Here is a 22,085-nt window from a genome sequence, read left to right on the forward strand (position 1 = left end):
AGAGATTTATAAGAGCTCTATATAATTTAATTATGATATTTAGATTTATTTTTCACTTAACTTGTAATTTTTTGTTATTTTTATTACATTAATATTTTAACCAAATGAAATTCATCGTTTCCGGCATCCTCAGAACTAAAACCATAGACTGTAAATAAAAATGGACAGCGTTGCTCCGCCTCTTCCCGTTGTACACTTCTGAAGCCAAAAAATCCCTCTCCTGGGCGCCGCCATTGTGCAGCCAGAGCCTGTGAAGCCTTTGTAATAAGCTCCGCCCTACAGCGTGACGTCACAAGACGCTGTGTGCCCTTTGAAGTTTCGTTCTACGGCGGCTGTGAATCAAAGGAAACCAGGAAGTAAAACCCCGTTTTTTAAACTCTAATAACTAACGAAAAAGAAACTTTTCAGAAAAAAGAGGCCTTGAACACAAAACACTCAAATACTGACTACATATCACCACAGCATACGGATGTGAGAAACATTCGTACGACGTGTATTTATATTTTAAAGTTTGACTACTCCCCCATTCAAATGAATGGGGGAGACGGATTTTTTGACCTATACTGCAGCCAGCCACCAGGGGGCAGTCACAGTGTTGAAAGCCTCACCACCAGGGCCGTATCCGGCACGCTTGACTAAAACGCCCTCAAACTAGCTTATTTAAGTCGCAGCAGTCCAATTTTTGCGGCGCTCATCAGTATCACTTCCTGATCACCCACCAATCAGAAATCAAAAGGTTGTGCGGAATAGAAAGTTTTCCAGCTCGTTATTTGAAGGTACAATTAAATAAAATTTAGAGCCGCTGCTAATGCTATGACTTGATTTCTATGGAAAGTTTTTACAGTTTATTGTTAAAATGCCGTTGAATTAAAGCAAATGAAGCATAGAAAACATTTTATAATAGAGCTAACGAAAGTGCCGTGGAACGATCGTCGTAACCTAGCAACAGTAGACGTTGGTTAGAAGCGCTCTGAAATTGAGGTCGTGGGCGCTGCCAGTTTAGAAAAACCAAACGCCTCAGAGGATACGGTCTCTGATAGTCTAGTCTGGATTAAGACTTTAAAGTCTGTATCTTTGTCTGTCTGACTGTCAGGGTTTTTTTTTTACCCCTTTTCCACTGAGTCAGATCCAGGGCCATGGGGTCAAGCCAGAACTACTTACGTCACATGAAGGGGGCGGGGCTATCACGGCCAAAATTATACCACCCAAAATGTTGTTTTTGCTAAAAAAAGAGAGTACATTATCTTAATTTCTGTGTGTGATCTGCACAAGATAACTCACTTATTACATTTACTTCTTGTTCATTACATCTTCTTCTGCTGTCCGTGGCTTTGGCCCCTGAGAGACGCCGTGGCTCCGCGCCCGGTGTCACACCAGGACCTCTGCTTGTTTTGACCGGACCTCAGATTTGTGGCGTAGCCGTGAATCATGTGGTGGTCAGAGAAGTGTCAGGATGAGCAGTGACCCAGCCCTGAAACCTAGGGACGTGTAACCGTCTGTGGGGACACATGGGAGGATTTAACATCATCTTTTTAAAACTATTATAGGTTAGGGTTTGCATGTGACATCTTTCCCTCCAGGTCTGTTAGTCCTGCCAACAACTTCTGCTACTTAATACAAACATGAACAGACACGTGTGCACTTATCAGAGATAACACTCGCCTTTATTGCTGTTGCACAAAATCTTAGTAATGCAGAACATGCAGGAACTGATGGTGCACATTAGTCTTGTGCACTAGTTATCAATATTGCCCCTGAAAAACGATATTGGATGACCGAAAGTGTGAACCATCCCATCCTCTACCATCTCTCTAACAGTCGCCCAAATATCGACTCATGTTTGCAATGTTTCAAAAAGTATTACTTGATCATGGCAGGTGATCCGTGCGTTGAGGAAGCTCGCTATAACGTAGCGTTTCCCAAGGATCCAAAACTAAATCATGCAGATTGACCTCCTGCAACCGGCTGCACATAACTTTCAAAATGTACTAACATAAGAAGTTGCACCTCAATCATTGCATCTACAAGAAGGATGCAGGACCCCTCTCTCTCTCTGGTCACCTGCAGAGCATGTCTCAGATTATCTGGCATGAGAGGAGAGAGCAGACTCCAGAAAACTCTTCCTGTTTCTTTTATTTAAGCTCATAATAATAAGATGCACATTTCCCTCTGAGTCCAGCTCTGACCTCTTTGTGGTGTTGTAGGTATCGCCTGCAGACGGTGAAGTCTCTGGCCGGTGTGAGCCTGATGCTGAGACTCCTGTGGGCGTGTCTGAGATGGGACGATATGGCCGTCAAACCATCTGCTGCTGTCGGGACCACGCGTACAGGTAGACCTCACATACACATACACATCTACTCCACATCTCCAGATACAGAGGCACTTATTTTACTGCACGTGAGGGGATGAATGCAGATATGGGTTTAGTTTTAAAGGATTAATGTGTTAATGTTAAAATGTCCCAGGATTCATGCTTTATTGTGCGTAAGAATCCTGGTGCTTAAGAGGCTGCAGGATTGATGCTCTCTGGTAAAGTTCTGGTTAGATTATCATCCCCACGTTAGCCAAGAGAGACAAACATGGCCGCTGAGTAAACAGCCAGCCTCATCCTCAGTGTTTGTATGTCGGAGTGCATTTCCTCCATCTTCTCGGGCTCTCCTCCTCATCACCGTGCAAACCCAGCCCTATCCCCACTCATTGCTACAGAGACGTCAGACACTGAGATCACCACCACGGAGATCATCAAGCGCCGCGACGTGGGACCGTATGGCATCCGCTCGGAGTACTGCATCCGCAAGATCATCTGCCCGCTCGGCGTGCCTGAGACACCGAAAGGTGAGATGCTCTTTTTATGTCTGAGGGATGTAAAGTGGTGCAGAGGAAGTGACAAAACCATGATCAGGAGTTTATTTGCTCCTTCTTTATTGCAATGTTAAAAACAGATTACTTTTGTGCAAATGTTTGGCAAAATGCAAACGGTCTAACCCTCTTCATCATCTATCCACCTTCCCAGAAACCCACACCCCACAGAGGAAGGGCTTGCGCTCCAGTGCCTTGCGCCCAAAGAAGCCTGAGCCCGCCAAGCAGACGGGTCCGGTGGTGATCGAGACCTGGGTGGCTGAGGAGGAGCTGGACCTGTGGGAGATCAGAGCCTTCTCAGAGAGGTCAGAGGGCCCAGCTTGTTTTTATAACACATCTATAAAACACGTCAAACTGTTGAGGCTGATGATACTCAAGATATTGATTTTGCTGATGCAGAAGGAAAATTTGAATATACATTGGCGGGGATCCTCTCATGCACACTGTTTTACTGAAAAGCAACAATTAAACACAAAACGTTGTATATACAGTTCCTTATTTTTGACATTTACTCTTGCAATTCATTCATTATGACTTCCTTCTGTTATAAACAGTCTTTGGAATTCCACCCTCACAATATTTTTTCAGTAATAATGACAGAAATCTTGCGTCTATCAGCGCCTGATGAATGCTAGCTTCTCAGTAATTAAGGTGAAGCTGACATTTAGCGTTCAACAACTTCCCTTCAAGTTTCTGCGACCTCTACTTTGATAAACAGCTTTAGACTTTTCAAATCACAGAAGAAACTGTGCTTTTATCAGATTGTTGTTCCGTGTCGAATTTCTTTCAGGGTGGAGAAAGAGAAAGCTCAGGCTGCAGAGCAGGCTAAGGTGAGTAAGGTTGTCTCTCACGCTACATTTCTTCTTTTGGGCTCATTTATTGAAACAGAAATCAAACAAGTAAGCTTTAAAAACAATGGATGGAATAAAGTTTGAAATGAAGCATAAGAGTCCCATCTGTGGGAGGGAGAAGCTCATATTTGGAAGTAGACGTCAGACATTTCTAAAGAGGATAGTGATGATTAGCTGGGTTAATAATCTTGTTTTAGCAAAACAAAAACTAGATGAGATATTGATCTAAAGTGCTGTAATTGCTGTATGTCTGAAACTCCTTTTTATAATTTTGTTTTTGTTTTAATTAACTCTGTTTTCATTATTTCATATATAGAAACGTCTGGAGCAGAAACCAGGCTCGGTCAACGCCACCCCGACAGGAACTCCGGCAACCCCCGCCACCACGCCCAAAGTCATTGTTGGTTCGCTGTCGGGCCAGGGCACCCCGACCACCAAGGTGGTGCTGTCGTCCAAGATGGGCGCCCCGGTTACATTCCAGCAGAACAAGAACTTCCAGCAGTCATTCGCCACATGGGTTAAGCAAGGTCAGAGCACACAAGGTACGAGCGTGACCAGTCTCAAGGTCACGAGAGGATGTACATGTATTTTCTCACTGAACGTTTACGTTTGGCTCAAATTAAGTTTATAGTTGTGTCGCAGTTTCCCTCAAAACGTGTGGAACTTTCTGAAGTGTGTAGTTTTTCCATTTAAAGCTCCTGTGAGGAGTTTTTAACTCCTTATGAAACAGATTGATCCCTCCTTATGACCTTGAAAAGCAAATTAGGCTATTAGGAACTTACCTGCTCCAAAGAAAATATTTATGATGTTAGAAAAGTCATAATTTTGTCACTGAATACGATTCACACATGTACAGCTTAAAACAGGAATGCTTTAGGAGGTACCACTTTGTCCACAGGGGGCGCCAAAGCCAACATAAACGTAAAGTTCCCTACAGGAGCTTTAATGCACATCGAGATGTTCAGATTGCTGCTGTTGTTATCAAAGTTTATAAAAGTGGGGATTTGAATAGATTTAATCAGGAATCTCTTTGTATATTAATTGCTTTAACATTCAGCACATGTTCATCATAAAACCTGAAACTCGCTTCTTTTAGCATCTTTTTTCATGGTAAAATCATGGTCTGATAGGCTGTCAGTGTGTGTGGTGATAAAGTGTTCACATTCATTCAGGAGATGAAAAAACATCTGTAGTTGCAGTACGATCACAGACTTTTATCCTCTTTATTCAATTTCTAAGGAGCTGGCAACGAGACCACCGTGGCGACATCAGGCGGGCACACCTTCCAGATTACGGGAACCTCTGTGGGAGGAAAGGTGGTGACCACTAAGCTGCCGCTGCCAGCCAACAGCAAGATCGTCACGGTCAACGTGCCAACTTCACAAGGAGGTAGGGCAGGTTTTAATAAGTCTCACCTTAGAGGCAGACGCATGGTGTGAGTTACATATACTCCACCACAGTGTGGGGATGTTTGTTTGTGTTTTCCTTCCTTACCTCAGACCCACGGCTGAGACGTTTCAAACGGGAAGAAATTAGTTCTGGCTCGTTAATCGGACACCATTGTAAGCTGGTCGGTGTGCCAAACACGCGCACGCTGCTTCAGAAGAGCTCCGTCTGTCTTCAATCATCGTTAAATGTTGTTGGTGGCAAACACCTCGGGCACAAATATTTTCAGGTCAACAAATCCGACACGAATTAGACGTTCCCCTGTCTCTGTCGCTGAGCCAAGAACACGCGTGAATGAGAGTTTCTGAATGCTCAAAACTTTAATGAAATCTAGTTCTCAAGTGTTTAGAAACTGGATTCTGCTGAACACACGGGCAACTGGACTCTTCAGTCACAGAGCTGTCACTTGACGTTTCATCCTGATTCTAACGCAGCAATATCTACTTTACATCCTTCAGATTTCATGCGCTTCAAACACTTTAAATGATCTAATGTTATAGGGATGCAAATCACAAGCTGCAGTTCCTCTGGGCTCTGCAGGGCTTTCGCGTCTTTTAGCTCCTTGTTTTGGTATCAAAGCCTGTAACTTTAGTCTACAAGTCCTCTCTTATTTCTTTGTGTAAAGGAAGCAGATAGTTTGAAGGTGGTAAATATAATAAAGCATCTTAAGAGACAAATATTTCCCTCATGATTTGGATTAAAGGTTGGATTGTCAGCCTTTAATCGCCCCTCTGATCGATCTGTACTAGCATTACGTGATTTACAGTTCAAACACTCCTAACTCATCTCAGGCTGCTTTCTTTAAAACCATCATTTCAGCTACTGTCTCTTTAAGGCATTCCAGAACCAATCATTCTAGAACCAAGCATTTTACAAACCAAGCATCCAGGAACCAAGCATTCTGGAACCAAGCATTCTGGAACCAAGCATTGTAGAACCAAGCATTCTGGAACCAAGCATTCTGGAACCAAGCATTCTACAAACCAAGCATCCAGGAACCAAGCATTCTAGAACCAAGCATTCTGGAACCAAGCATTCTGGAACCAAGCATTGTAGAACCAAGCATTCTGGAACCAAGCATTGTAGAACCAAGCATTCTGGAACCCAGCATTCTGGAACCCAGCATTGTAGAACCAAGCATTCTGGAACCAAGCATTGTAGAACCAAGCATTCTGGAACCAAGCATTTAAGAACCAAGCATTCTGGAACCAAGCATTGTAGAACCAAGCATTCTGGAACCAAGCATTTAAGAACCAAGCATTCTGGAACCCAGCATTGTAGAACCAAGCATTCTGGAACCAAGCATTGTAGAACCAAGCATTCTGGAACCCAGCATTCTGGAACCAAGCATTGTAGAACCAAGCATTCTGAAATCAAGCATTCTGGAACCAAGCATTCTAGAACCAAGCATTCTAGAACCCAGCATTCAGGAACCAATCATTCTGGAACCAAGCATTCTAGAACCAATCATTCTGGAACCCAGCATTCTAGAACCAAGCATCTTAGAACCAAGCATACTAGAACCAAGCATTCTGGAACCAAGCATCCAGGAACCAAGCATTCTGGAACCCAGCATTCTATAACCAAGCATTCTGGAACCCAGCATTCTAGAACCAAGCATTCTGGAACCCAGCATTCTAGAACCAAGCATTCTGGAACCCAGCATTCTAAAACCAAGCATTCTACAAACCAAGCATCCAGGAACCAAGCATTCTAAAACCAAGCATTCTGGAACCAAGCATTCTGGAACCAAGCATTGTAGAACCAAGCATTCTGGAACCAAGCATTGTAGAACCAAGCATTGTAGAACCAAGCATTCTGGAACCAAGCATTGTAGAACCAAGCATTCTGGAACCAAGCATTGTAGAACCAAGCATTCGGGAACCCAGCATTGTAGAACCAAGCATTCGGGAACCCAGCATTGTAGAACCAAGCATTCTGGAACCCAGCATTGTAGAACCAAGCATTCTGGAACCAAGCATTCAGTAACCCAGCATTCTGGAACCAAGCATTCTGGAACCAAGCATTCTGGAACCCAGCATTCTAGAACCAATCATTCTGAAATCAAGCATTCTGGAACCCAGCATTCTAGAACCAAGCATTCTGGAACCCAGCATTCTAGAACCAAGCATTCTACAAACCAAGCATCCAGGAACCAAGCATTCTAAAACCAAGCATTCTGGAACCAAGCATTCTGGAACCAAGCATTGTAGAACCAAGCATTCTGGAACCAAGCATTGTAGAACCAAGCATTGTAGAACCAAGCATTCTGGAACCAAGCATTGTAGAACCAAGCATTCTGGAACCAAGCATTGTAGAACCAAGCATTCGGGAACCCAGCATTGTAGAACCAAGCATTCGGGAACCCAGCATTGTAGAACCAAGCATTCTGGAACCCAGCATTGTAGAACCAAGCATTCTGGAACCAAGCATTCAGTAACCCAGCATTCTGGAACCAAGCATTCTGGAACCAAGCATTCTGGAACCCAGCATTCTAGAACCAATCATTCTGAAATCAAGCATTCTGGAACCAAGCAGTCTGGAACCAAGCATTCTAGAACCATTCTAGATTGCTTTTCTTGATGAGGTTACATCAAAATAAACACATTAAACTTTGGTGTCAGTTAACAAAGGTCAGTTTAGCCTCCTTTAAGATAGTCCATTCTCTTCAGACTTTTTGATGGGTTATAAAGTCTGTCCATGTTCTCCATTGTTCTTGGCAGGCAGATTGTTGAAGTCTTAAATTGGGTGTAAAGTTCTCCACATTGTGTAGTTTTTCAACAATTTCCAACCAGTTCACATTTGACATTTAAGGAGATTCACTAACTTGTGATGTCACGATGTGAGATGTTGATCTTGCTTAATTCTCGTGTGACTTATTGAGCAGCCTGAAGACTCAGCCTTGCTTTACGCAAACATACGCTTACCTCCCAGTTTAGAACGTTTTCCCACGTTAAGAATTGACCACTAACGTTTCAGATTCGTGTTTGTTTTTACAACTTGGTAAAGGATGATTCCACCTTTTTTAATATGAGCTACTACCACGACAGAAACATCCAGCCGCTCTCTGTTGTTTTGCTCCTCTGCTCGATGTGGTAACCTCCTGAGTCAGTGGCTCGGTTCCCTAAAGAACACGGTGTCTGCTGGTGTCCTGTTGTCCTGGTAATCCAGTCCAAAGCTGTTATTTTGGTAGGATGATTTTATGGACGGCTGGCTTGTGTAGTCTGAGGTTCTAAATCCAGACTGAGGATTCAGGATCTTATTTTAGGTTCTTATGAACTTTTCAAGATGTGGATGTTGACGCTGCGGACGATTCGATGGGTCATGCTGGACTCAACTTGGCCTGTCTGCGGTCCTGGAGCATGATGGGATGATGGTTATTGCTCAGCACACAATAGAGGTGGTCTGACATCTGATACATGCTGCATTCTTATTTTTTAAGAGAACTGTCGTCGGGAAAGAAAACCTGATTTTGCAGAGCTGTCCAAGCTGCATCAACGTGAAAAACAGAGAAGAAGTTAATGCATTTCATTTTAAACATGATGCCATTCAAACATCAGCTCATGTTTAGTTAAAAGCAGTTTTTAAAGAACATTTCAATCGCTAGTGAGGGAGAGTTAAATCCACCGGGCTGCAGAGAACGTGATTTTTCTTACCTTTGAAGTCTCCATGAAGGAGAAACTAAGTTCAGGTGGAGTGTGACCGTTTAATGGACATGTGTATTTATCCAGCATGACTGTTAGACGCCCTGTTTGTTTTGGAAGGTCTTAAGGAAGTTAGGCAGGAAAACAAGTTTACCCTGAGGTCTGCTTCCCAGACAGGTAGCCCTCTATAACAAGATTCCATGTTTCTTTTTTTCCCTCTCGTCTTTTTCAATGAAAGTGCACCTCTCCGCTCGCCGGAGTCCCGACTCTGAACAGCCTGCCCATAGAAAAGCATGTTTGATGTGTGTGACCAGAGCAGCTACTCCCCTGGTCTTACAACGTCCCTGTTTGAAGAGGGAAACCCTTGATGTATAGGTTTACCTGCGCGGTCGCGGTTTGCAAAAACCCACAGCGAGAAGGCGAGCGGCAGCAGCAGAGGAAAAAAGCGCGACAGTCATGGTTTCCATTTCTGCCACCGGCTTCACATGAGCTCATTAAGGCACAGAGCCGGGTGAACAAATATGAAACGCTGCCTTTGTCAGAGGAGGGTTCAAAAGTAGGGTCTGATTCATGCATTATTTATGAGGGGGTCAGGTATGTTGAAGGAAACCCAACTAAGCTTTCAGTCAGGCTTTGAAGATGTTGTTTACCTGCACGACTAATATTTACCGTCGCTGTGATCAAACGCTGGCCATCTCCAGAGGAAGGAGGGCCGCAAATAATGTGTTAATTGTGTCAGTGAAGGACTTCTGTGTGAGCGCTCACTTGGAGCATGCAAACACGAACACCGCTTCACGTCAGAGATTAAAAGAAGGATGTTTGAGCACTTTAAGATCTCCGTTTGTGGAAGGATTAAATGGATACTTGAAGAAAGAGAAACCTAGAAACCTTCACTCTCTGTCTCTCCTCTTTTCCTGCCCCTCTCTCTTATCCTATCGCTTCATTCCTTGACTCTTGTATCCCTGTCTCTCTCTCTTCTCCACAGGTGTGGTGCAGCAGAAAGTGTTGGGTATCATCCCATCAAGCACAGCCGGCGGTGCTCAGACCTACACCACATTCCAGCCCCGCACCACCACACTCAACATCAGGCCAAACACTCCAGGATCCCAGCAGCAGGTACAGCAGAGTCCCCCCTGATATTCACGCTTGTGCATTTCCCTTCAAATCAGCCCCACTTACACTCTTACGTTCATAACTCTCTAATCCTGAAAGAAAATAAGACAGCTTTAAGAAAATGAAATATCTCTCCAGGTTCTGGCAGCAGGTTCTCAGATCCGTCCAGGGATGACGGTGATCCGAACACCGATCCAGCAAACAGGACAGATGGGAAAGACGATAATCCGAACTCCTCTCATGGTCCAGCAAGGTAAGATCAGATTCATGAGTGTTTGACCTCTTTGTAAATCCAGGTTTTGGATGTTCTGTGTTTTAAATATTCTGCGTCACACCTTTCTGTTCCAGGTCAGGGTGGACAACAAGTAGTGACACAGATCATTCGGGGTCAGGCGGTCTCCACAGCGATATCTGGTGCCAGTCCCGTCGCTACAGTCACCGGTCAGGGGTCGGCCAGCCCCGGCACAGCAGGGCAGGTGGGCCAAACGCAGCCGGGCACCCCGAGAACTCAGGGGCAGGGCCAGGTGAAGCTCACGATGGCACAGCTCACCCAGCTCACACAGGTGAGAGAGCACGTGACTTAAAACGGTGTGAAGGAGACGGATTGTGTGACTTATAAAGAGCTTTATTTATTATTAATGGACTAATCAAATCTGTCCACATCACTCTGCCTCTTATATTTATTAGGTTGATTGTGTTTTAGTCACTAACAAGTCTTCCCTCTCGTCTCCTCCTCCCGTAGAAGCAGCAGGCGGGGTCTGGCGTGGAGCGGCAGGCTGGTGTGGGCGGTACCCAGCAGGCTCTGACGGTAATGGTTCAGGGTCAGGGCCAGACCACCGGCCAGCTGCAGGTCATACCTCAAGGCGTCACCGTCATCCCAGGACCTGGTCAGCAGCTCATGCAGGCGTCTCTGCCCAACGGTCAGGTGCAGCGATTCCTCTTCACGCCATTGGCCTCAGCTGCCACGCCCACTTCCAGCACAGGTGAGGAAATGAAGACGAGAGAAAGGAGACGTGTGAGCACTGATTGTTATCCATCAAATTGTAATAACCTCACCCCTTTGTTTCTCCAGCCACCCAGCCCAACTCCACCTCCACCAAAACCCCAGTCCAGCAGGCTGCAGCACCCATCCAGGCAGGGACGACCCCCTTGGCCACCACCAGCACCCCTTCCTCAGCCACCCCACAGGGCCAGTTACCCAACCAGACCCAGGCTCACATGCCCATCCAGTCTCCCACCTCGCTGCAGATTAAAACACAGGGAGGATCCGCCCAGCTGCAGCTGCAGCAGTCGCCCCAGCTCATCAGCATGTCCGGACTTCAACAACAGGTACAAGTAAGATGAGCAAAGAGGGATGTGAACACCAAAATGAGACTGTTACCTCTTTTCGACCAAAGCGAACCGGGTTGTATTTCTGGGCTGGTGCTCGCGCTGGTTCGGAGCTGGTTGAACTCGTGAACCAACACGGCACCCATTTGGTTTATCAGCTCGAGCCTGCTGTGAACTACTCCTTCTATAAGTCCAGATGTTTTTAAGTTGCTACTTGATGAAAGTCCTCGTACCTGAAGTGCTGCAGACGGTGTGATCTGTTTCATTAAGTAGACGTTGTATAAAGAGCCTCAGAGGTTAAATGTGTATCTTCTCTGTTGTGTCTGTAGGTGTTGGCTCAGCTGCAGGCCCAGCAGGCTGGAGGCTCCCTGCCGCAGCACATCAAACTGCAGCTTCCTATCCAGATACAACAGACCGGGACCACATCAGCTCAGGGAGGACAGGTACTGCAGCTCAACCTGACTGTTTTATGGACTCGTGTAAACTCTAAAGGGGGATATTTTATCTCCAGTGGAACTAGAGAGAGTTAAAATGATCGCCATGAATAAATCACGCAACATGAATTCATTTGAGCTCTTCTGACGTCTTAGAGGAAGCTTCACAGTCTCCTCTTCACCTGGCAGCTTTCCTTTATTATTTGACGTACAGAAAGCTGAACTCTGCTATAACAACCTGCTTAAACTGCTGCTCCAGATCAGAAAGGCCTTATGTAATCTGAACTTTGCTGTCCCCACAGATTGGGAATGTAGTGACCATCCAGGCGGCGTCGGTCCAGGAGCAGCTCCAGAGGATCCAACAGCTCAGAGAGCAGCAACAGCAGAAGAAGAGACAAGCTGCGGAGGCCAAGAGGGAGCAGGCCCTCAACGCAGCCAGCCAGAGTGACATCATTCAGAAGCAGGTGTGTGTGTGTGCCGAGCTTCATTTAAGGCCTCATCACCGTGTTTCTGCCAACGTGTGCTGACTCTGAAATCCTCCTCTCTGTGTTTCAGGTGGTGATGAAACAAAACGCTGTGATCGAGCACCTGAAGCAGAAGAAGACGATGACGCCTGCAGAGAGAGAGGAGAATCAGAGGTCTGTGAGAGTACACACACTCTTTGAAATACTGCCTTCATACGCCTCCACGTCAGGCCGGAGATATACTCACTGTTAGCTACATGAATGCATGAACGGTAGAGACAGAGAGGGTGTGAGCGTCAACACAGCAGCAGGGAAACATGACAGAAAGCTTTAAAAATGAGCTGATGGCGCTGCAGTTTTCCACATCTGTATGATGCATCATTGATGCTGCACAGTGACAAACATGGCGGTCAAAATAACTTCCAACAGAGGAAACCTGCAGGACAAAACTGAAACATGAGCTGGCTCAACCGACTGAAGTAACCTCCTTAACTTAAGCTGTGTCTCTTGTTTACATCCTACTAATCCTGCAGTTGCATTCAGTCTGAGTTCTCTGGTGCACCTTCTAGAGGTGTCCTCCAAGAAGACACGTAGTGCAACCGCAAATATATTTATAACCATCTTACGTGCAGCCTACGTGATTACAAGTCTATCTCCAGCCTTACGGCCAAATTCCACCAGATCTGTGTCCGGTCCGTCTCCGATCCTTCACAGCTCCAGATCTGATAGGTTTCTATTCTAGTCAATGTGTTAACTTCCACTGGATCCGCTCCGTTGTGTTCCGGCTGCGTCTCTGATCCGGCAGGTCAGAGCCCTCCAGATCAGATGTGGATTGGAGACGGACCGGACACAGATCTGGTGGAAGTCCCATGTTAGGATGTTACTCCCGAGCTCTGCACATCATGCTCCTCTCTGCAAACATGTTACGAGGTGCAACATAGCGTGGGAACGTTTGGGTGTGTAGCCGCCCACAGCTGCATGTTCTCACTGTGACCCTGCAAACAAAAACTGGGACACATGGGTTATAAACGAGGGGAGTTGTTCAATAAATTCACACAAGACTCTTTAAAGCCTTCAGTGATTTATAAAGATGAGAGCTCTTACTCATGTCTTCAGTTTGAGTTTAGGGGGATGGTCGGACACAGAAGGTTTGTTTTAACTCAGTAACACATCAGTGACCGACGCCACGATCGTGTTTTTGGTGCTTCTTTATTTGGAGATGAAACATTTCTAATCTTTAAATCTACCAGTGAAAACAGCTATAAAAACAAAAAGTACAAATCAGAGCAATGAAGAAATCAGGAAGATGGTCCTCCTGTTTTATTCTCTGACCCACAGATGACCCTGACAACCATGTGTTTATGTCCACAGACGGTGTGTCAACACTGTGCCCATTCACACAAACCTGAAATACCCAACCCAGACTGCCGTGACATCACTGCTCCTCTGTCTGCTGTCTGTCTCTCCGTTTATTTTTCATCCTTTTTCCATTTCTGCATATCATCCTTTTCTCCGTCTTTTCCTTCAAAACACACGGCGCTGTAACCTCAGCCTGTGACATCAGCTCGCGTGTGTCTGCTCGTCCTGTTGCTCTGTTCACGCTGCTTCTGCAGGAACCCCTCGGCCTCTCTTCGACCTCCTGATGTGCCGGTGTGTGCCATTCCTACAAACTCACACCTGTGGAGCAGCGTGGTGCTGAGCGTGAACCCGCAGTTTTCTCCTGTGGTCGTGAATGTTAGCAGACACAAGTGAACATACTGACCTGTTCGAGCTGTAACAGACGAACAGCCGGGGGGGTTGAGATGCACTTGAACACACCAGCAATACCTGGGGTCAGATTTGTACCTCCTCCACCAGGCGACCTGACCATGCAAGCAGCATTAGACCTCTGCTTGTCCTTGGTGACCTCTCTCTGCAGATGTCTCTCTTACGTGCAGAGGAGACTTCAGACTTTGCACAAACTTTCCTGCAGAGCTCCTCCCTCCTACTTCCATGTGCATGCACCGTGCACACCATCCCGTCCTTGGCACTCCTGCAGCGTGCACGCCATCATAGGCTGACCTCACCATCCTCCAGCTCCAGCAGGACCACCTTCCTCGCCGTCTCAGAACATCGTTCATGATGTTTTCTGGGAATCTGAGCTGAAGGAAGTGTTATCATTGCACAGTTTGGGTCTAGTACCAATGTGCGTTTAGATTTGTTTAATTTAGCACTCATTACCTCTTCACATCCCTCTCATGTGTTTCCAAGAGCAGTGCTGCTTCCCAGTCGTCCTCTATCTGTGCATCTCTCCCCGCTCACTTCACGTCCCCGCTGCTGGAGCGCACAAACAAACAAACTCTGACATCTGTGAGACACGTGGTGAGAGAAAAGTGGTCTTCTTTCATTCGAAAGGTTTCGTCTTTGTGTCGTAGAAGTTGTCGGGGCCTTCAGTTCTTCAGCGGAGGGTTCACAGCAGAGGAAGCAGAGATCAGGAGGCGGATACTGACGAGATACGAGTCCAAGACTTTGTTGTTAATAAGCTTACACAACTGAGCCACCAGAACGCCTCGAGGACCCGAATCTGAGAGAAGAGCTTTATTGTTCCCTGACACGCACTGACGTCTCTCACATGTGGAAAACACAGTCGTGTGCTGCTTGTGCTCTCTGAAACATTGAGGCATTGTTTGTATTAATCCTCCACTCCCGTCTGTTGGTGTGTCAGAGGGATTACTCTCTTCCTCTGTGACTTTCTGAATTCATGATTCAGATCTGTGATAATCCTTTCCCTCCCCGCTTCTTCATCCGTCTCTCCGAGCGGGAGAGTCGTGAAAACCTGAACCCTTAAAAAACACAAAAACGCCGCGGCTCGTTCTCTCACGGCTCCTCATTAGAGCTGCTTCTTGTTTTCTCAGATTTACTTTTCCATCCTCAGCTTCCAGAGTTTGCTGTTCTGTAAAATGTGAATCAACTACCCTCTGTAAATTTAAATCAACCCTTTCTTTCTCTCTGTGTCTCTTCAGGATGATCGTATGCAACCAGGTGATGAAGTTCATCCTGGACCGGATAGACAAAGATGACCGGCAGGCGGCCAAGAAGAGGAAAAAAGAAGAGGTGGTGGAGGCCAAGAGGAGGTTGGCTAATGCTAGCAAGCTCTCCTCGCTCCTGTACCGACATAAAGAGAGCTTAAAGATGGAGATCTTGAAGAAGCGTGCTCTTCTGGACAAGGAGCTCCAGCTGGAGGCGCAGGTAAGAAGAGAGGGAGAGAACAGCGGAGATATGATATTTTCTAGATGAAGCGTAACCCTTTGACCCGTCTGTGTTCCCAGGAGGAGCTGAAGAGAGACCTGCTGCGTATGCGGAGGGAGAAGGAGAGAGCTCAGGCTGTAGCCCATCAAGCTGCCCAGGCTGCAGCCGCCGCCGCCGCCGCAGCTGCCCACAACCAGCAGCAACACACGCACACGCACGGCCTCTCGTCTCAGCACCAATTCACCGCGAGCATCGCCTCCTCGCACAAGAGGAAACGGGAGGAGGAGAGGGAGCCCGTGACGTCGCCCAAGTCCAAGAAGAAGAAGATGATCGTGACGACGAGCAGCAAGGAGAGCAAGAAGGACACCAAGCTGTACTGCGTGTGCAAGACGCCATACGACGAGACCAAGTACGATGACGCTCTGCAGGGAGACGTTTAACGTGCATGTCATCTCCTGAGCTCTTCAATGAACAGCTAGGACAAGAGATGGGATGCATTTAGAGATATTTAGACTTAGATTTATAAAGTCTCTTAACCCTTCTTTGTGTTCCTCTCCAAAGGTTCTACATCGGGTGCGACTTGTGTACAAACTGGTATCACGGCGAATGTGTGGGCATCACGGAGAAGGAGGCCAAAAAGATGGACGACTACATCTGTGTGGAGTGCAAACGAGGCCAGGAGACCAGCACGGAGGAGCTGTTCTGTATCTGTCAGACGCCGTACGACGAGTCCCAGTAAGGAGCTGCTGCAGGAGTTTGTGTGTGTGCGTGTGTTTATGTGTGTGTGTATGAAGGTGTTAACGTGCGTCCTTCTGCCCTCACAGGTTCTACATCGGCTGCGATCGCTGTCAGAACTGGTACCACGGTCGCTGCGTGGGAATCCTGCAGAGCGAGGCCAACCACATCGACGAGTACGTGTGTCCGCAGTGTCAGTCGACGGAGGACGCCATGACGGTGTTCACGCCGCTCACAGACAAGGACTACGAGGGCCTGAGGAGAACTCTGCGCTCCTTACAGGTGAGCGGGAGCTTCACTGTCGCTGCACAAACACGTTCAGAGGAGAGAAACTCACAAACTGTGCCTTGAAGCTGTAAAACAGAGGTGTTCTGAAGACTCTGCAGTAGCCCGAGCAGCAGCAGCAGCTCTGTGGTGGTTTCATTGCATGCGATACCCTGAACACTCACCGCTCCTCGCCGCCCCGCTGCAGCGTAAGAGCAGCAAACAAAAGTCCTCTGTGTCCGTCTTATCTGATGGGTTCGGCTCCCCAGAGCGCTACTTGGACAGCTGCCTGGCCTCAGCATTTTTCCCCCTCTTCCCTCTCTCCCTCCTCGTACCTCTCCTCCTCTCACTCTATTATTTCCTCCTCCTCTCCTCGGCCGCCCGTGTGTGAGCAAAGAGAGAGAGAAGAGCAGGAGGGAACATCTGTGTTGACCCACCTGCTTTCAGTGTCACTCTCAGGCTGCTGTTTGTTTTCCTTTGTTGGTTTCAGCTTTCTCACGTGTCTTCTCTTTCTTTATCTCCGTCTCTCCATCTCTCCCCTCGCTCCTCTGCAGGCTCATAAGATGGCGTGGCCGTTCCTAGAGCCGGTGGACACCAACGACGCCCCGGACTACTACAGGGTTATCAAGGAACCAATGGGTGAGTGGAGGGAGTGTGTGAAAGCAAACACAAGAGTGAATACACTTTGATGCTACAGTTAGCCTGTTAGCATGAAGGAGATTCCTCTTGTGCCGTTTTTGGTCGTGCTTTATTTTAAAACAAATCAAACATCTAGAGGGAGAAGAGCTCTCGAGACAAAGAGGATTCAAAACATCTGAAACATTCAACTTAAAACAGGAAGACAGATTTTAAAGCCACGTCGGAGATGGACCGGTGTTCCAGTTTAAAGAGCGACCCTGTTAACTGGAGACCCTCAGCCGGATGCATCCCTCACAAACGTCTTTAGATGATCATTAAATATCTGATGAGGATATTTGAACATTTGAATAAAAACTAAACTAGGACTCATTCCCGAGGACTCCTCCTGTGTTTCAAACAACTCCACAACATTTCAACCAAGAGTTCCGGGGTCTTTTAGCCCCCAGAGCTACTGTCCCCTGAACTAAAAGGTTCCTGTGCCCCCATTGTTGTCTGTGTTTCGACCACAAGCTGAAGTCCCGGGTAGATTGTGTAAATCAGGCCAGTGATGTATGGAGGAAAAAAAAGTAAATGCACTACACCACCAGACCAGTAGAGGGCAGTAAAACAAAGAGGAAGGCCATTCATCACAGATGACACCATAGAAGCAGATGGAAAGGAAGGTATCATTATGAGCAACACAACAGTTAGCCTGTTAGCATGAAGAGACTCAGCTGGTGCTGTTTTAGATGGTGCTATATTTCATCACAGTTGGATTCACTGAATCAACACGTGAGAGGAGATAAGCGCGAGTAGCAAAGACGTTTCAACACGGCTTTAAAATCCTTTTGAACTCAAAAAGCCGTGGCAGAGATCGGCCGGTGTTTTGGTTTAAACAGCGACCCTGTTAACTGGAGACTCTCAGCCGGATGCATCCCTCATAAACGTCTTTAGACGATCATTAAATATCTGATGAGGATATTTTGAAATCTTAATAAAAACTAAACTAGTTTGCATTCCCAGGAACTCCCTCTGTGTTTCAACAGCTGTGTAAACTCCACAAACACTGACACGTTCAGCTGAAGGTCTCCAGTTTACAGGGTTACTTTTAAAACTGGAACACCGGGAGAGACGCATTCACGGTGGGCTGAGAGAAGACTTCTGTTACAAGCTGCTAAATCAAGAGAATCACAGCTTCTTCTTTTGAAAAGTACACACACATACAAAAAAGATAGAACAAATAAAAACTAATGAAAGAAAGAGAAATCAAGAGAATCACAGATGTGTGTGATGTTATTGTGGACGGAGGGCGGAATAAAAACACTGTGGTTAATCTACCAATCAGACATGTTCAGCATCGCAGGCCCTGCCCCCCGAAAGTCCCGGGACCTTTGAAAAGTACTACCCCCCTAGCAGGGGCTTTTTAGGGGGGAGATTATCTACCCCTGATCTAAATTTAGACCCTGGTTCCTGCTGTTCCTGAAAAGGTCCCTACTTCCTGCAGTGGAAAAGCACCTTTAGAGTTCACCTTTAAGTGGGGACAAAAACAGATTATTGTAATGAGAATAGACCCCGTGCTGATCCCTCCTGCGTGGATGGGTTTGCCTCAGTAATGCTGTTTTGATTTCATAAAGCCTTCAGGCAGAACGAAGCTGCAGCTCCTCACTGAGAGTAACACCCAGTCTCTATATCTTCAGCCACCGAGAGGCCGGCAGGGAGGAAGCCCTCCAACTCAGATCAAACCGGCCATGTAAATGGGGACTTACGTCAACAGGGGCCTTTTTGAACTTCCACACAAACAAACCGTTAATGAGCTGCTCGGGGGCTGCAGGGCTCCCTGTGGAAAGTGACCAGCTCCACACTTAGCTCCTGGAAACTCGAGTCCTCCCTGCTCCCCTCCACCACAAGAAAAAGACCCTGTTAGTTTTCAAAAAGAGGTAAAGAGGAGCGTCTGGCTGCAGCCGTTGGTCGTTTTTGGAGGGTTATGAGATGAAATCTGACGACAGAGAAGAAGGAGGTCTTTGATTTTGACCATGAGGGTTGTAAGCCCCCGGGCAGCTGTTATGAGTCGGATGTGTTTTCTTTTAAAGCCAGTCCCGGGGACGCTGTGCAGAGCAAACCACCGGCAGCAGATTATGTGAAACCAGTGCTGTCTGTCTGTCTGTCTGTAAGTCTGAAGTCTCATTTCACTGGGACCTGGACTTGGCTCTGATCCGACGCTCAGATAATGACGCTCTCCTCAGGAATGACGGATCGGTCGCTTACTGATCACGAGGCTGCAGATCGAGGTTAAAGCTGGAACAGTGTTTGGATTTTTGTTGTCACATAAAAAATGATGAACGGTGCTCGCAGACGACATCCGACCGTCTGTCACACTCATCCCTCACCGACCGAGACTCTGCACACGTGATGTTTGCAATTAAACACGATGTTTCACTTTGATTAAACGCTGCACATCTTTCTTTAATCTCCTCTTCTCAGACCTTTCCACGATGGAGGAGAGGATACAGAGGCGCGAGTACGTCAAGCTAACGGAGTTCGTAGCGGACATGACCAAAATCTTCGACAACTGCCGCTACTACAACCCCAGCGACTCACCCTTCTACCAGTGTGCCGAGGTTCTGGAGAACTTCTTTGTCCAGAAACTCAAGGGCTTCAAAGCCAGCAGGTAAGACGGACCGATGAGGAGGAGGAGGAGGAGGAGGAGGAGGAGAAACACAAGCAGGTGACTTTGACTAAAGAAGTTCCCTGCATGAGAAAGTCCCTCAGTTAGAGAGGCCGTCATTAGTGGAGCAGACTCTGACCTCTGACCTCTCTGGTGACGGGGCAGACTCGGCTCCTCCTGTGAGACCAATAAAACGTAGCTTCACATGGAGACAGACTTTTCCACGCCGCCTGTAGAGCTTATCGTCTCTCTGATTTCCCGTCATGTCATCATCTTGTGTTTCCTCTTAAATGTTTACATGATTTAAAATAGCTTCTCTTTCTTACCACGTCTTCACTTGATGCTCTTACAGCAGGTTCCCTGAGTGTCCAGACCAAGTCTGCTTTAAACTCTGACCCTGATCTAAGTTTATATAAAACATGTCAGGCTCTGCAGAGGACGCATGAGCTCTTAACTCTGCTTCTGTTTCATGTCGCTGTCGTCTTCATTCGGCTTTGACTGAACTGCATTACCTTCCAGAACAACACGACTGCTTCTTTCAGCATGTTCTGAACACACACGCACAGCTTTGTTGTGTTTAGTGGAGTTATTGAATATTCAGACTTGCAGCATGAATGCATCGTACAGCACGATGCATTGCAGGAACGAGGGTTTGGTTTCTGCACCTTGATAACTCCACTGTCTTCCTGTGCGTGGTCGATTCTCTGCACTCACCTCGATGCATCGCCCTGGCTGTGTGATGAGATTGCTTTGCTTGGGTGCAAACTACAAGATCTTACTCATGGGTTTATTTATTTACACACACACAAAGTAGACTCTTTGTTTTTATGGCTTTGATTTTCTTCTGTTCTGCAAAACTAGAGACGAGTGAGAATCAAGAAAGCTCTGATGTCGAGGGTCTGATTCACAAAAGGATTGTGCAAAATAAACCAAAGATACAAAGTGCACTGAAAGGGTTAAACGCTCCGTGCTCTAAATATGATCTCTGTGCAATTATGCTCTCGAAAACACGTCTTAAGTCTTGCAAACATCGGCGTAGATCGGATGAAATGTGATAAATCCTTGGGGTGAGCTAAAATGATAAATCTGTCCATAGACTAAACTTTGAATAACTCCTATTATTATATTTAGGGGTTAAATTAGTCTGTCCAAGGCTCCGCCCCGTCACTTAAGCTTTTACAATCTGAACCAGTTACTCTTGCCGGCTCAACGGAGGAAGCTTGCGACACATCTTTTACGAATCGACTTCACAATAAAGTCCTCAGAAGTGTTTCCTCCTCGTCCGCCCGTCACCAGATCTAATCTCTGATGCCGACAGCTCGTCTCCTCAACCTGACGCAAAACAAGAGTCAGCTGCACAGAGCTGCAAACCTTTATGCACATATTTGCACTCAGGAATATAAATATTGATATGATATCATTTTCACACTCTTCTTTGTGAATCAGACGTTGAGACAGCGGAGAGATCGACGCTCAGTTTCTCGGTGCGATGAGCTCCCAGAGTCCTCTGAGTCTTGTGGTTTGCATCCAGAGTTCTGTGGCTGTAACAGTGACATGCTTCACCTGCGTGTATTTACACCATCCATCTCTCTCTCTCTCTCTCTCTCTCTCTCTCTCTCTTTCAGATTGTGATGTCAGACTCCAGGGTGCCGGGGTCACTTTCAAACAAACAAAAACAATAATTAGCTCTCCCTCGTAGCGCTGTTTTTACATGTTTAAAACAGCGTTTCAAAAGAACAAAGTTTCTCCTGGCTAATTATAGCAGCCATGTTGGTCACTCAAAGCATTCAAGGGAACATTAATTTGACTTGTTGCAGCAGATTATTTTCTTTAAGTTGGATTTAAAAAATATGAAGTTCAGCTGAGTTTCTTCTTTTTTTTTTTAACATAACAAAATAACTAAGCTACTGATTGTGGAATCTGACTCCAGTTCAAGACAGAACCTCTCTTTTAATCAGACAGTGCTGTTCATCATCTCGGTCATTACATGCTACAGAAACACTTTTTTACCTCACTTTTAAAAAAGCATGCAACATGTATTAGTTTATTTTTACTGGCTGTCCCGTGTATATTGTTATTTCATGTGTATATTTTATTTTTTTGTGAAGGACTATTTTTATGTTCTAAAGGAAATAATGTTAGGCCTGTAAAGATAGATAGTTGACCGTTCCTGCTCTGCGTAGCTCTTTAAAGAAGTCTTTGTAAATACTCCGCCGGGCTGACGACACAAACACAATTGGATGACGTTCACCAACATGGCTGCTCGGTCTCTAATTGTCTGACCCACTGGCATCCCATCATCCCATTTTGTTGGTTCTTTTTTTTTGTTTTGTATTTCCCCCTAGTGCATATTTTTGTCATATTGTAAAGCTTTTAATAAAAAAAGAAATGATATTTTCCAACTGTTTTCTTCCTCCTCTTTTTACCCCGTCTCT

At 46.2% G+C, this 22,085-nt stretch overlaps 1 protein-coding gene across 5 annotated transcripts in view; it reads left to right on the forward strand.

Moving 5' to 3' along the window:
- Positions 1-22,085, forward strand: part of LOC117815861 (nucleosome-remodeling factor subunit BPTF-like) — a 46,430-nt gene that overhangs the window by 21,914 nt on the left and 2,431 nt on the right. For 2 of the 5 annotated variants that reach the window (XM_034687834.1, XM_034687835.1), the window contains 20 exons: positions 2,205-2,329; positions 2,707-2,835; positions 3,014-3,164; positions 3,650-3,689; positions 4,027-4,252; positions 4,950-5,099; positions 9,786-9,916; positions 10,052-10,166; positions 10,262-10,476; positions 10,656-10,896; positions 10,986-11,242; positions 11,572-11,685; positions 11,979-12,140; positions 12,232-12,314; positions 15,143-15,368; positions 15,449-15,777; positions 15,930-16,103; positions 16,193-16,385; positions 16,922-17,006; positions 19,467-19,653. In XM_034687834.1, the coding sequence (XP_034543725.1) occupies positions 2,205-2,329; positions 2,707-2,835; positions 3,014-3,164; positions 3,650-3,689; positions 4,027-4,252; positions 4,950-5,099; positions 9,786-9,916; positions 10,052-10,166; positions 10,262-10,476; positions 10,656-10,896; positions 10,986-11,242; positions 11,572-11,685; positions 11,979-12,140; positions 12,232-12,314; positions 15,143-15,368; positions 15,449-15,777; positions 15,930-16,103; positions 16,193-16,385; positions 16,922-17,006; positions 19,467-19,653 (3,333 nt within the window). Of the gene's footprint in view, positions 1-2,204; positions 2,330-2,706; positions 2,836-3,013; positions 3,165-3,649; positions 3,690-4,026; positions 4,253-4,949; positions 5,100-9,785; positions 9,917-10,051; positions 10,167-10,261; positions 10,477-10,655; positions 10,897-10,985; positions 11,243-11,571; positions 11,686-11,978; positions 12,141-12,231; positions 12,315-15,142; positions 15,369-15,448; positions 15,778-15,929; positions 16,104-16,192; positions 16,386-16,921; positions 17,007-19,466; positions 19,654-21,275; positions 22,050-22,085 lie in introns of those variants that run through there. The other 3 variants (XM_034687838.1, XM_034687837.1, XM_034687836.1) reach the window with 3 other exon arrangements.

This window comes from Notolabrus celidotus, chromosome 7 (genome assembly GCF_009762535.1).
Source record: "Notolabrus celidotus isolate fNotCel1 chromosome 7, fNotCel1.pri, whole genome shotgun sequence".
Lineage (NCBI taxonomy): Eukaryota > Metazoa > Chordata > Actinopteri > Labriformes > Labridae > Notolabrus > Notolabrus celidotus.